General features: G+C 35.2%; 1 protein-coding gene across 5 annotated transcripts in view; it reads left to right on the top strand.

The window, feature by feature from the left end:
- Positions 1 to 16,107, top strand: part of KCNQ5 (potassium voltage-gated channel subfamily Q member 5) — a 520,388-nt gene that overhangs the window by 382,783 nt on the left and 121,498 nt on the right. For all 5 annotated transcript variants that reach the window (XM_040983626.1, XM_040983627.1, XM_040983628.1 and 2 more), the window contains exon 3: positions 2,217 to 2,343. In XM_040983626.1, coding sequence (XP_040839560.1) covers positions 2,217 to 2,343 — 127 coding nt within the window. The remainder of the gene's footprint in view (positions 1 to 2,216; positions 2,344 to 16,107) is intronic.

Raw genomic sequence — 16,107 nt, forward strand, 5'->3', positions numbered from 1 at the left:
ATAGGCACTCATTTGAGTCATTGCTACTACACTGCTGATCTAGTTTCCTATGAATGCCCCTGAGAAAACAATGGAGGACAGACCAAGCACTTAGGACTCTGCATCCAGTGGGAGACCTGGATATAGGTTCTGACTCTTAGCTTCAGCCTAGCCCAGCAATAGCCACTGTGCCCATTTGAGGAGTGAAACAGCTACTGGAAACTGTGTGTGTGTGTGTGTGTGTGTGTGTGTGTGTGTGTGTGTGTGGTTTCACTTTTTTTTTAAATTGTTGAAGTTTGTTTATGATCAAAGATACCTTGTTAAATTCCCATAAGTGCTTAAACAAAATGGGCAACCTGTTGCTGTTGGATGAGATGTGTTTTTTCTCAGTTAGATCATATATGTTGATTATGTTGTTCAAATATTCTGTCTAGTTGATGATTTTCTTTTTAGCAATTCTTTTCCAGTATTGGGGGGATGGAATCTGGAATTCTAAAATGTAATTTTTGATTTTTCTATTTCTTCCCTCAAGCATAACATGAGTTTTCAGGTCCTTTATGAATTTTGAAACTTGTAATTTTTTCCCCTAACCTTTAAAGAGAGAGTGAAAGAGACAGAGACAGAAAGAGAGACCTTGAGTAAAGAATACATAGATGTAATTTATCCTAACTCACTGAACATAGCAATAGTAGAGCAACCTTGGCATATTTTACTTAAGAACTGTGGTCATACATATATATTTGTATGGTAGCCCCTGTAAGTTTAGGCCACATTTTGAATTTTCCTACTTTGTCTCATAACATAACCATAGTTTTGGTTATCTGTACATTAAGTCCCCTTTGGATATCTCTCTTGGAAGTAGTGATAGGTCACTATAAGTAAGCTGTGATGAAATCAGAGATTTATATTCAATTATGAGAAGTTTTTATGGATATTTTTGTCAAAATACCAGAAAGATAGATTGGCAAATCTCTAGTTGTCCTTTCAAAGTTACAGCATTCATTCATCACGTGATCTAACAAAATAGACATTAACCCAAAGCTATTTTTACAAATTTTGTGAGTGTTCTCATCTTGGGAATGGAATAGAAGAATGGGAAGTATTCTGTGATGTTGGGAAGTTTAATAATGAAACAACAATTATAAAATCAATTAATAAATGTTCTGTCATAAACTAACATTAAAATGCCTTTTATTATCACAAGAAGAATTATCATTTAGAGGAAAACCAATGTTGATAAAAGCAAGTATTTATTCCTATGGAGACAACACATTAAATGTATTAAGCTTGCTTTTTCCTTTTACAGATTCCATTTGGTTTTTCACTCTATGACCAACAGTTTAATGAGCCACTTTAGCTGGCCTTTCCCCGGGGTTAACTTGAAACTCTTCCTAAATACTCCCAGAGTCATTTTGCTGGAGCAGGTGTTATTTTTCTAGACAGTTCTTGCCAAAGGGCAACATTATAATTAACAAGCTTCAGATCTGTAGGATTCAAGGTTTCATTTCTGACAAAGGATCTATATGCCACACTCACGGTAATGCTTTTGTAACTCAGTGTTTTAAAAGGGAATTTCCATACTAACAGAAGAATTAAGTATATTTCCAAATATTTACTTCTTTTTCTCTGAGAACAACTCCTAAAGGCTTAAGGACTACAGCACTCCTTGCAACAAGACGAAGCTCTGTTTTCTATAAAACTTCTCATTTTATTTCAGCTCTATTCTTACATTTCAGACATTTCACATTACAGAATACTCAATGTCGGGAATGCTCTATGAGAGTACTTCATTAATATGAAATTACTTCATGAATATGAAGGCACTTCAGAAGTTCATGGAAAATGAAACTGAGAGATACATTTATTTGAATGTGATAAATTAATGAAACCCATGCATAATTTTTTCAAAGTGAGCATTTTCTGTAAGCTTCATATAGGTATGTCCCTCATTATTTCAACCATTATTCAGCCTGCACATTTGCTATTAAAACTGACTCCTAAAGTTGCAAAGTGTTAGTGAGCTTTAAAGGAATAACATTCCATGACATAAAATGCAGGCAAAGTAAGATGCTGATGTTGTTCATGTTTAGACCCACTTGGAGAATATCCTTAACTTCACACATTAACAACTAGAAGTTTCAGATGTAATACATATATATCCATAAATATGTATAGAGTTTCTTGCCATGGTTCATTCTATAATGCTTCTCTCTGACATCTCTTCTCTGGTGTTTCAGGAGTTCGTGATGATTGTCGTCTTTGGTTTGGAATTCATCATTCGGATCTGGTCTGCAGGTTGCTGTTGTCGGTATAGAGGATGGCAAGGAAGGCTAAGGTTTGCCCGAAAACCCTTCTGTGTTATAGGTGAATATCAAAGTCCCAGATATCTGTATTTATGACACCGCATTCTTTTGTTTCCTGTATTACACCATTTGATAAATATTAAAAGTTAATACCCATGGAGGAATTTCTAAGGATTAGGCATACTCATGCTTTTAAAGTGTTGACTCATTTAACCCTCACCATGGGATATGAGGAAAGTATTTTGTTACCTCCATTTTACAGGTGAGGAAACTGAGACAAAGAGAGACAAAGAGGTTGTTGCAGCTTCTGCAATTCATGAGTGGTAGCACTGAGGTCGGGGCCTGGTGCTCAGACTCTAGAATACACACTCAGTGTGAGTTATCCTGAACTATATGCTTCTTAAGTGTTTCCCTGAATTAGGGAAACATTGGCCTCTATCAAAAACATAGCCATTTTGCTTTGCAATAAAGCATGAGGTTATGCTCTTGATCAATGGGAATAGGTATCAATGTAATTCCAATAGTTCATATCAATCAGCATGTTTCAAGTGTGGTTTGTGCTTTGCTAGCTTGAGACCTAACAACATATTCTATGCTCTTAAATATGAATCCCTTTATATTGTAGCATACAAATACGTAGCAAGTCTTTGCATCTCCCTAATGGCTGTGGTTTCACTAAGATACCATCCATATGGATTCCAGTATAAAAAGCCGAATGAATAAGTAAAATTGACATCTTATTAATTGGTTATTGTTTGTATCCCTTTGCTATATTCCTATGGAATAGCGGTCTTTCTATGATTTTTCTTGCCAAACACTGTATTAGTGGAGTAACAAACTTGTGGTTATAAAGCACATTACAAATTGTGTTATTCAAAAATTTAAAGAAATGAAATAAGAAGGGAGGAAAGATAGAAGGGAAAGTGAGAGTGAAATATTGGTATGTTGTAAGTATTATATCTTTGAAAGACATGACATCTGAAGTAAATATCAAATAACAAAAAATCATTTCTTGTATATGTGCTTAAAATGTTCATTCAACTAGAATTTGTAGAGATTTGGCTGTGTTGGGCATTAGAATTATAATAGTGAATCTGATGAAATTCTAAGTTAAATTGATCTTTTTGATTTATTTTTATTTTTCATGATACTGTCTCATAGGTACAGGGATTTCTCCTTTCCCCCTCCCTGAATGTCCCTCTACTCTTTTCTCCCATATTATTACAATGGTATAGGCCTTCTACATAGTCACAAATCCAAAATTCTGGTATTTAAGTGTATCGTGGCATTGTAGGTATAGACAATAGTAGAAAGCCTAGCATCCTATTGTCAAATCAACCTTAAAAATGCTTGTGTAGCCTTTACTACTGCAATCCTATTATCCAGCTTTCTCTCATCCAAAAATATGTTCTCTTTCCCTTTGAAAGCTGTCATTCTAAGACACAGAGGAAAGTTGGTGGTAATTCCCAACCTTTCAGTTTCATGTAGCCCCAAGGCATATTAATGAAGAAATTTTATTTTTTTCCATGGAGAGTTTTTTTCTTCTTGTGAATTCCCTGGTCATGCAGCATTATGAAGGACTGTAAACTGAAGTGAAACTACTGCACAACAAGTACCTTCTGTCCCAAAAGGGACCCAATCAAAACAATACACAAGACAGCGGGTCGGCCAAGAATCACTCAACTTCTGCAGGATAAGGTCGCTTCATAGATGACTGCAGAAATATTTTATTCCAGATTGTAAGACCAAGTACAATTAGTTTGGTTTCATTCCAATTCCAGAGGCAATGCAATGTATTTCTAGCCTCCGAACTAAAAGGAGAGCTCTTTCCCAGATGCCTGTTGCCTTTTGATAGCTGTTTTCACCTATAGGTACATCAGCCCATCTCAGTCCTTTAATCTTTCCATACCTGTCTCAGGTTCTGTGAGTATTCACATAACATGTGTTTCTAAAACTGATATTACCTGTAATCTTACTTGTAATCTTACTTGTAATCTTACTTTCGATCTATAATGACCTTATAAGTTTAGTGCAATATAGTTTGTGTATAATTGCAGTTTAATTAACTTTACAGGGTGTTTTTTATGTTTTCCTTCTAGTTAATTAGTTGTCTTGGAAGAAAACTTTGTAAATAAATAAATAATTAACTCCCATTCAGACAAAAGCTAAAGTCATACTTAAAGTCGAGATAATTGTATTTTCAGTCTTTTATTAAACACTCATGTAACACTTTGATGTGTAGCCCAAATGAACAGATTATAATAATGAATCTATGCAGAAGAATCAACAACACTTCTTGAAAACTGCAGATTGTACTCGATAACTTGTTGGAACTCTTTCTAGGCCAAATTAGTATATCTATATAAATTCTAAATGGTGTTGTTTATAATACAGTGAACTTAGTATTGTCTGTACTTGACCAAATTTACTGTAGCAAAATGAGAAAGCAGTAACATCTCTTTCCTCTGTCCATGATGATTGCTCCAAGTGAGAGTTTGAAGATCTAGCTAAAAACCTCTTATGGTGCCATATATGTTTATATGTAACAGTTGATTCTTCTGAATGTCCCAAATACACACCCAAGTATCTTTGATAAGTCTTGAATAATGAAGAACATAACATAGAAAAAATTGTGGCAGTATGACTGTTATACCTTCTATATGAGATGTTTTCTAATAGTATATAAATGTTCTTTCCAATTCAAAAGAGATTTAAGCTGCTGAAGTCATCACAGTACTGAGCCCTGTTGATGAATTGATAGTATTTGGATGCAGTTTGATATAGACCACAGGCTTCTGATTGCCAAACACTTAATAGCTTTTCTCAACTGCCCAACTTCATTACTTGAGACAAATCTGGAGCATTTCAAAAATTCCCTGGTTTAAAAAATCATAAAATAATTATATGGAAGGTTTTCAAAAAGTTTCTGCAAATCCATATTATGATAATCTATGCAAGATTTTTTTAAGTTTTTACACCAAAATAAAATAATCTTTTAGTTCCATTTTCCATACAGTTTTTTAAAAACTCTCATATACTTGTGCTTGGGAAACATATTTTAAACAGCTTGAACCTACAGAATGTAAAAAAAAAAACTACAACTATAATTAACCAAATGCTTTCTTACATCACTATATTAATTTATCTCTTTTTGATTTTGAGAATTTGCTTAGAAACTTGAGAGAAATTTTATCTAGAATTACAAAATTCTTCTGTATAGTTGTGTATTCAATTTACACTTCTCCTGTATGACTCTATCATAATTACATTTCTACAACTGTGCTCTGTAGACACTGAGTTGCTGTTTTGAAAATTCAAGTCTATTATGGGATGACTATCCAAGATGCCCTTTCTTTACCTAGGCTGGCTTGTGATAGTTCTAATCATCTCCCATCCAAGGATATCAGTACTGAAAATATGTGAGTAACCTCAAAGGCTGGTTTTCTAGTCATTCTTTTTCCTAGCTTTCATAAATAGCCTACCCCAAAAATGCACATAACACCAAAGGCTAATATGTAGCTCACAATAATGAGCCTGATGTGTTAGAAAGCCAACAGATTGTCTCTCACAGTAGCTTTGTTGGATTAGCTGGCAGCTGCCTCTGAGGACAGATACAAGGACCATGTATTTGAATTTATCAGCCTGTGATTCATCTTGAGACTGTCATTGGTGTTTAATGTGTTTATTTCCAATGCTATTTTAATAGTTTCCCTTCAGTATAATATTTCCACATGAACACAAAATGGCAAACACAGCACAGAGGTTTATATCTTTCACATGAAATAATAGTTCCTCAGGAAAATGCTGACAAGTGACTTGCTTGGCTGAAAGAAAATTAAAGCCCTGATCAATATTAATATGGCTGGAGTTAGTCTACTATGTCTCTGAGCTCGTCTTAGTAAAAGGTTGGATAGTTAGTACATTCAAAAGTTAGATCAGACTCCCAGAACAGCATAGCCTTCCAAGCTGAGTCATTGAAGCATCAGTTATCTATTCCTTTGCTTTCTCCATCTTTTGCTCTAATAGACCTGCCCTGAATTGCATCAACTTTCTGCACCTTCAAATCCCTTTTTTTCTTGAGTAGAAACTACATTCTTTCTTATGGAACTTCTCAATAATTGTAAATGTTTGGATTCCTTCAGAACAAATTGTTTCTTCCATATGAATGGCTGGACTAAGGACAATTAATATCTATTGGATTAGTTGATCATAGAACTACAAAGTCATTTCAATCTCTTGAGATAATAATAGATATTACTACTACTGTATGCTCAGTGCTACACTCAGTACTGCATAAATTTTGTTTCATTTAATCCTACAGAAATATATCTTGCTCCCACATTACAGAAAAGAAATAAATATCAATACATACCTAAGAAACTTTCCCAGAGTTAGAAAGATGATAGGGATAACAGCCAGATTTGCTTACTAGCAATGTAAAATTAAATTTGACTTAGTCCATTCTCATTAGCTTATAAACAAAGAGCACAGCAATTTTATGGCAAACATTAGTTACTCAATGCTTTTGAGAAACCAGATTTCATAGTATATTTTAGTCTATCTTTATTTGAAAAGGAGAGAAGGGGAAGAAGAGGGTAAAAAAGAGGAGAGAGCGCTTCCATCTTCTGGGTCATCTCCCTAATGCTTGCAGTAACTTGTGCTGTACCATACTGAAGCCAGGAGCCAGAAATTTCATCCAGGTCACCCACATGGAAGGCAAGTTCCCCAAGGAACAGTTTAACCCACTGCCACAATACTTGCCTGAAAGCATTACACCATTAACCTTAATTATAGCAATTAAATTATATTACCTACTGCTACTGTCTTTCCCAGTATGGGAGACTGGAGTCTAAATCAAACTTATTTACATTGTATCAAACTTCATGAGCTCTTGAATAAGTTATCATTAGGTGTCCTGCACATTTTTTTAAATAAATTAGAGGCATCTTTAGGGTAAAGTTACTTTGAAGAATACCATCAAATATTTGTTAACTGGCAATTTAGCTCATTGTTTAGGTAGTTGTGGGTCAGGTGTTCAAACTTGAACTTATAAAATAGTTTAATTAACTGACATGTTTTGGTCACATAGACAATTTCCTGAAAGGAAATTAGTTTCCATTCCTCTATAAACCTTACTAGAGCACTGTGATATATCATCCTAATATTTTGTATTGCCATGTGTTATGTAAGATAGTTCGTTCACATACAGTTATTTATTGAACAACAAACACAGTCATAACTGCAAAGGCTAAAAAGATAAACAGAATGTGGCCCCGGCTTGGAAAGGCAAAAAGAGTGTCAGCAATTATGATGCAGAACAAAGGCAAGAGATATTGAAGCAGTTAATGTGAAGAAGACAATAGGAAACCATAATGGATTATATGATACAAAAGAGGAGAGACACCCCAGGTTTTGAGCTTAGTCATCCAATAAAAATTTATATAATTTCTATTATGTCCATGCATAGTTCTGGATAGTGGAGAGGCTGTATTATACCAAATAGGTTATCTCTTCCTTCTTGTATAATTAATATTCCAGTGGAAAAAGAAACTAATACACAAATGTATTTTTGAAAAATATGATCACAACATCTAGAGATAAGCACAAAGAAGAAAATAAAACAGAGAAAGTGGGGACTTCCTTGGATTGAGTCCTTAACAAAGTCTAAATAATGTATATTTGAGTTGACCTGAATTGAAAAAAAATAATAATAAAACACCTAGCCAAAAGCAGATTGGTTACAGATCTTTCCAAGTCACAAAATACCAGTTGTGAAGACACTTGAGGCTTAGTGATCTTGGCTTGTACAATTAGATGTAAGGATGTAAGATAATGTGGATGGTGTTCAGTGAGCAGTGGAGAGATTCGTAGGAGATAAGAGAAGTATGTGACAGTGTCTTGGAGGCCGTATTACACAATTTGCGCTGGCAGGCCGCCAGATAAAGGTCCATTTGGTTTCTTACAGGCCTAATCTGACTATCTGGGCTAAAGAAAACATTGAGGAAGTAAGCATTTGACCCACTAGATGATAGCACTTAGGATGCCCGCATTGCATGCACTTGCTAACATGCCCCCTACCTGGCAGCACGTGACTTCTCAGTGACTGGGCCCTGCCCCACATGTGGGATACCTGGATTGCATTCCTGCCAGTATAATGAATAACTGTTTTTAAAAAAAAAAAAATAGGAATCAGGCAACAAAAAAGGATGACTTTTGTAGGAGCCAGAGATTTTTAAATTTTATATACCTATTTGAACTTCCTGTCAACAAATAAGGAAATAATACAAATACAAATAAGGAAATAATTCTTCTGAGTACTCATGTATATTTCTGTATATTGCATTTATGTTCCATGTATATTCCTGCAATTACAAATATGAAACTTCAAATTTAAAAAGAAAATGCGTTATTTTCTATTGAGCAACTAGAATTAGAGTGTGATAGAAACTTGTTTACAGCCCATTGATAGCAGTCACCGATAAGCCAGTCCTTTGAGCCTTCTGACCAGAGTATTTCAAAATCATTAGTTACAGTGAATGCAATGCAGATTTAAATCATTAAAGATTATTTATTTCCTGGGAGAATTTGGCCCTATTGCCTTAAGATGTTATCTGAAAATCTGAATTAGGACACATTAAACTGTCACTGTGGGGTAAATTTTCAAACTGGTGTTTGGAATTTGCCTGTAAGAATCTCCTTAACTTCTGTAAAAATCTGCAGTTAAACCACTGCACATGGCTTTGAAAATGTTCTACAATATGTCTTTGTGGTGCTTTTTTATTATTTTTAATAAAATCAGCACAGCTGATTGTAATGTTTAAGAGTGTGGATAAAGTACTGTGCAGTCAGAGTCTTACAATTACATTTGAAAGCTTCTTTTCTGTTATAAGAATCACAACAACTAAGTAAATACGTCTTTAATTCTCCAAAGAGCACCTTCTGTAAAGGAATTTGGAGCGCAGTTGGAATATAGAGCTCATAAAGCAGTACCATGGCCCTCTGAGACATTGTTTATCTCACTCATAGATGGAAAAATTGAGGCACCATGAAGTGGGAGTGCTTTGTCTTCCACCCGTAAGTCAGCAGTGCAGCTAGGAATAGAACACTAGCTTCCCAATAGCTCATTGCTTTGAAGCACTGACTCTTGTTAAAGTCAAATTTAATTACAGCATAATCCGTTTAATCTACACATGCAAGAATGATGAGGGAGCAGGAGAAACGAATTCATTACAGGTTGGTGGGAGAATATGTTACATAGATCAGCAACAAATTTCTTCTTAAGGATCCACAGTTTTAGCATTTTCTAAATGCTACCGAGGAAGAGGTTACCCCAAGTTCACTGGCTAGAGTTCACAGAGGATCCCTTGATTTTCTTCCTTCTGAAATATAAGTAAAGGTTCAACTTTGAAATGCTGCAAAAATTAATTATTAATGCTAACTAACCTGGTTTGATTGCCATATTTTGGATACATACATGGAATTAATACACTGTATTGCAAAAATGTGTGTAATTAAAATAATATCATAAAAACAATAATTATATCATGGAACAAGTTCATCATTTCCCTCTACATCCCTTTGGGATTAAAAGAAAGGGTTACAAGGGCTGTTATTACGGCACAACAGGTTGAGCTTGCAACACCGATATCCCATATCATAGTGCCATTTGGAGTCTCACTCACTCCATTTCTGATCCAAATCCCTGCTAATGCTCCTGGAAAGGTAGAAGACCAAGTACTCAGTCTCCTGCCATTAACAGGGGAGGCCAGAATAGAGTTTTTGGCTCTTGGCTTTGATCTGGCCCAGGTCTGACTATTGTGTCCATTTGGGGAGTGAACCAGCAAATAGATAAATATCACTCCCCCTTCATTCTGCCTTTGAAAAAATTAGTAAATATTTTTAAAAATAAAGAACAACATTGAGTCAAATACTCAATTCATAGCCCTCCCTGAAACAAAAATGAGATTAATTTGCTTCCCTAATTGACACTCAATTACTTTTCCACTAATTTTCTGTCACTATGTACTTACTCATCCAACATTGTCCATTGCCTTCACACACATCAGAGAAAGGACAATGGTTTAGGAGCTGTAGTTTAGTAGGAATTTTTTTTCTTCTCTTGGTTATCATTATAATTATTATTATGCTTCATGATGCAGTTTTATATGTGTAAGGATTCCTTCCTTCCCCTCCCCATTCTCCTCCCTCATATTCCTCTCCCACAAATGTCCCCCATATTATCACAGCAGTATACTCTTTAATTACTAGTTTAACTTTCAGTTGTTTAAGTGTATTATAGCATTGTAGGTACAGGTATCTAGTATCGTACTCCTAAAGTGTATTTAGCAATTTCATTGAAACCTAAGATGATTTGAAATCTTAGGATTGGCATGGTGCTGTACCATGCTAATCCTTCTACGTGTGACACTAGAATCGCATGTGGGCACCAGTTGTAATCCTGGCTACTCTACTTCTAATCCAGTTCCTTGCAAATGGCCCGGAAGAGCAGCAAAGGATTGCCCAAAGTTTTAGGCCCCTGCATCCACATGGGAAACCCACAAGAGGCTCCTGGTTCCTGACTTCAGAGTGCCGCAGCTCTGGTCATTATAGCCCTTTGGGGAGTGAGCCAGCAGATAGAAGATATCTCTCTCTGTCTCTCCCTCTCTCACTTGTTCACTTTGTAACTATTTCAAGTAAAATAAATAGAACTTTAAGAAATAAATAGAAATCTTCCCTTGGAGCTAAGAATAACTGAAGTTCAAAATTTTGTTTTTTAAAAAAGAATAACATGATCAGGAGCTGGCCTATTTGCTTTATCATGAACAGAAATAAAAATCATGTTTTAAATTGTGAATTATACTTTTTAGTTCACTTATATGATCTTATAGCAATGTTATTAAAGCTGAAAGACATTATAGTCTCCATTTTAAACATCAAAACACTGAAATGTAGATTAGAGGTTTTTCAGTAGCCACATGACATGGAAGCCAATGAAGAGTAGGGTTAGTGGATCCTGTGATTTTTCCTTTTTAGAAACTACTAAACTGTTTTTCCAGAGTTTGTCCAGTTTCTGTTAAAATGTATCAACATTGAGGGCAGCCTTTTGGCCCATCAGTTGAGATTCACTTCCCATGTCAGAATACCAGGTTGCAAATCCTGCTTGCATTCAGCTTCCTGGTAATAACACAGTCAGCGAGTGAGCAGTCATGGTTCATGTAGCAGGGTCTATACTACCCATGCGGGAGGAGGGATTGGATTATGCTCCTAGCTTCCTGATATTTTGAGAGTAAGTCCATGGAAGGCAGCTCCCTTGCTTGCTCTGTGTGTGTTGTGTGTGTGTGTGTGTGTGTGGTGTTTATTTGTCATAGCTGTATCTCTCTGCTTCTCAAATAAATGAGTACACCCACACACTGAGAAACAGAGAATATCTGTAGTGTCTCTCAGAAGTCAATTATACCTATGGCGACATGTTTTTATTTTTGTAGAAAAAAAGTATGCTTGCCTATAAAATTATTTTAATAAGCAAGCGTCCTTGAAATTTGTCTTTTACCATCTAGGTCAAGAAACAGATGAAAATATAGCCCAATGAGGAATAGTTCTTCATGCTCTGATAAATGAATGTAAATTTTGTGTTTACATAGATGAAGTGTTGAGAGACCAATTAATGCAAAAAGCCAATATTATGCAGAGTCCTGAAGGGCCTTACTTAAATCTAACTTCACTCTGTAAGAAATACTGATTCAAGCAAACTTTCCCAAGACCAATACTAATTACACTTCCCTCCGAAAGGACACACAAATTCACATTAGTTAGCAAATCAGAGCATGATTCCAATGGGATAAAGTGTTTGAAATGGCCAACAAGGCCAACAGGGACTTGGTATGAGTCTAGTCCAATATTCTTGGTTCTTATTTAGTCTAAAAAAAGGTCACTTAACTCTGCTTCATCCCATACCACTCAGAAATCCCACTAATCCGGAATTATGGAAGGTAGGGAACAAAGTATCACTATGCTCCTAAACCAATATTGTGAAATGTATGACATTTGTTCACTTTATAGAAATAAATACATATAAGAATCTTCCTAGTTTCAAATCTAAGATTCTACTTCTCTCTAAGCCCCTAAGGTTTCCCTATAGATATTACTGCAAAACAAACAAAAACAAAAATGTGATTTTCTCGAAAGTTAGTGACAACTTCATATGGCCAAATTAAAGAATTTCTGTTTTTATCCATGCTCTGGTTATGTCAGCAACGTTGGAACAACTAATTTCTCATTTGTAAAAAAAAATTAAGTTGGGTCCATACACTCCTTAGAATATACCATATTCTAAGGTATAAACTCTAAGTAAATCAAAGATTTAAATAAAACCTGGGGCCAGCATGGTAAAACAATGAAGTAAGCTGCCAGCTACAACACCAGTATCCCATATGAACACTGCTTGGAGCCCCAGCTACCCCAGCTCTGATCCAACTCCTTGCTAATCTATCTGGGTAAGCAGCAGTAGATGGGCTCCTGGATGGACTTCAAGTATTTGGGCCTCTGATACCCACATAGGAGGTCCAGATGATCCTGCTCCTGACTTCAGCCTGGTTTAATGTCAGCTATTACAGCCAATTGGGAATGAATCAATGGATGAAATTTCTCCTTTCCATTAACTCTGCCCTTCAAATAAATAAGTGCATGAATCTTTGTAAAATATAAGTAGGACCATAAAATATTGCACAGCAGAAATGAAAATTCTCTTTTACTGGAACCAAGAACTAATCCTAACTAAAAATAAAGACAAAACTATTGATAAACCAAGGTGCATAAAAATCATGTACTGTGTGATAAGCAAAACCAAGCAATAAAAGTCAAAGGAGAAAGGTAGAAAATACGAACAACTTTTCTCGGTGATCAAAACATTAATCATCTTAAAATGTAAGAATCTGTGGAAATCAAGAAAAATCTAACAATCCAGTAGAAAATAAAAGATGAGAAATAAGTATGAACAGAAACTTACATTAAAAAAATATGTATGTGCCTATTTATTCTCACACACAAAAAAGTTTAAATGATACCATTTTCTGACCTGTAAGATTGGCAGAAGTTACAATCTGCACAACAATTGAGTGAGTCTTTGAAAACAGGCACTTCATGAAGTGATATGTGAACATGTCAATATCAAAATTACAGGCAGAATTCACTCTTTGACCTAGGAATCCTCCATCCTCAGTCGACAGCATCCATGCTGAGTAGACTTAAGGACCATCCACACAATACAAGACAATGACAATACAGCAATGGAAGAATCCCAGAACTTAAACAAAATAAGGGAAACATACTGCAATACTTCATATATAATTGCTGCTTTTGTAAAGTAAAAAATAAGATACTCATATTGCTTGTACAAAGAAATACTGAAAGAACTTTTTAAAATGAAAATAATTAATATGTTCACCCAAAGACAGTGGGTGGGGACAAAGTGGAAGCAAACAGAGGTAGGAGGTAGATTTCTCATTGTGTACTTCTTTTTAATATTTCAGTATTTAAAATATATAAAGACATTAACTAGTCAAACACTAAATGAAAAGAACTATTACCTGGCACAGATTAATCCCAGCTTAAATGTTGACTATTATTTTATTTGTATGACAGTGTTAGAGTGGGTTGATCTGGTTGATCAGTTCATGTGACATAGTATAATAATGAAAAAAAACACCCATACTGTAGGCATTTTTGTCATTGCAAAGAACAAAGATAAGTTACCATGGGGTGTTCATGTTGTTGATGCTCTCATTTCAAGGCTGATATATTGAGGATACCATTTTTAAATCTTTGAAAACTATATTCTAAAATGGTTTTGTGAGTTTACTGTATTTTCCCCATTTCAAGTTTCTAATATTTCATTGGAATTTGCTTTGTATATTCTCAGAGAACTGCCCATTAAATGACAACATGTGGAAAGTGGTTAGCATAATGCCTATCATAACTGCTAGTTAATGGGAAACCAAAAGTAAAAACAGTGGGTCCAATGTACATCCTGTGATGAATCTTAGAGTTCACAAATAAACCAAGGAACAGTTTTCAACTCAGCAAGACCTTTTTATGTGTCTTCATTGATTATTTTTTTTCTTAAACTCTCTTCATTATTGCTGGATCCCTAGAATTTGGAAATTCATGTTTCTTAGAATGAATTTTACTTCGGTGGTGGAAGGAGGAAGTAGAAACCAAACCAGCTGTGCTTGCGTCTTAAGAGCTCTTTTATATAATACATGATTTCAGCAATGGTGTAAACGGTTCCTTGAAGTATTTTGGATTATTTGTGGGTAGGGGAAAGGGATTGTGGCCTTATATTTGACTAGTTATTAATCATAGCTTAACCTACATGTCTCTTGAGAGGGCTGCCTTGGCCCCTTAACTAGGTTAACTCTCCCTGCAGTGTTCTTTTATCAATCTCCTGTCATGACATTCATCACCTGTGGTCTTCCTTACTCTAATCAGTGACTTCTATGCCAACTGTACTTTCAGTATCCTCTGTACAGATGGCGAGCATCTATCTTGTCCACATCATGATCCAGCCAAGCTGGCTACTGTTATGTACACAAGTCCTAGGAATTTCTGGTCACAATGAAGTTTTACTGATTATATGTGTACTTTTTAACTCAGTAAATTGAACACTAGTGAACATTTGAATGAGGAACTTCACTCATGCTCATCACAACTCTTACACACACAATGTAACAATATCACATGACGTAAACAATTGTATTCATTCTCCAAGCAAATGTGAGGTGAAAACTGCACCAACACCTCAGTTATTAGGAGTTTTCAGAAGTGTTTTTGCCCATAGAGCTTATCTAGTTGCTGTGCTTCTCTAGTTTAATCTTATCATGTTCATGGGATTATAATTTTTTATAAAATGCTTATTTTGCATGCTCGTAACTGTACACCCTTTGACAGGATGCTCCTCTACTCCTGCACTGCCCCTTTTTTTCAACTTCTTTTACTTTTGTCTTTTGCAAAATGTTTTGAATCTTTGACTCTAGCCCCTACCACAGACTCCAAATCTGCACTTGGAATTTGGAGATCAAAGTACTGTAGCTAATCCTTGGGACATTTGCCATCTTGTGACTTAAGAACTCGTCTCTTATCAAGTTTCTGTGGTTTTACTGAAGTATTTACTAGTTGTGATGTTAAAATATGCACATCTGAAACTATTTTTCAATTAGATGTTCCTGATATTTTTCTGTATTAGTTAATGGGAAAATATCCTGTTCCAGAGTGACACTGAACTCCGTTAGGCATCTCCCGTCTCTTTATGAAGGATTTTTAGGTTGTATCATCATATGTTTTCAATAAACCTTGGTTTTGCTTCTCCTTTAAACAAAGCATGTCTTATTCAAAAAACTTGTGACAGTAGGGATTGATAATGAAAAGAAAGCCCAAAGTAAGAATTTTCCTCATAGTTTAGTATTTGTTATAAGACAATATGTTTCACAATCTAAACTGCAGCTTTGGGAGTCAGTTACCATGACTTTTAATCCTGTCTAGAAGTAAGTTACTGCATTATCTGGTTCCAACCTTCCTGGGACACTATTTCTGTCCTTTTATGCACAGCTAAGAACAGCAATACATTTTGTATGGTTTATAGAAAAAATGTCACTGCCACTGAGAGGAAATTTGGGCAAGAATTTTATAAACATGAGAGTTAAATGCATAACTGTGATCTAACTGATTAATAATCCTGTTAAAAATATGAATAGATACAATAGATCTAAAAGTGAGATTTTTTTAAATTGCAATGAGTTTCAGGTATATATTTTAGGTTTATATTTACTCA

Source organism: Ochotona curzoniae, unplaced genomic scaffold (genome assembly GCF_017591425.1).
Source record: "Ochotona curzoniae isolate NIBS_2020 unplaced genomic scaffold, NIBS_Ocur_1.0 contig_3819, whole genome shotgun sequence".
NCBI lineage: Eukaryota > Metazoa > Chordata > Mammalia > Lagomorpha > Ochotonidae > Ochotona > Ochotona curzoniae.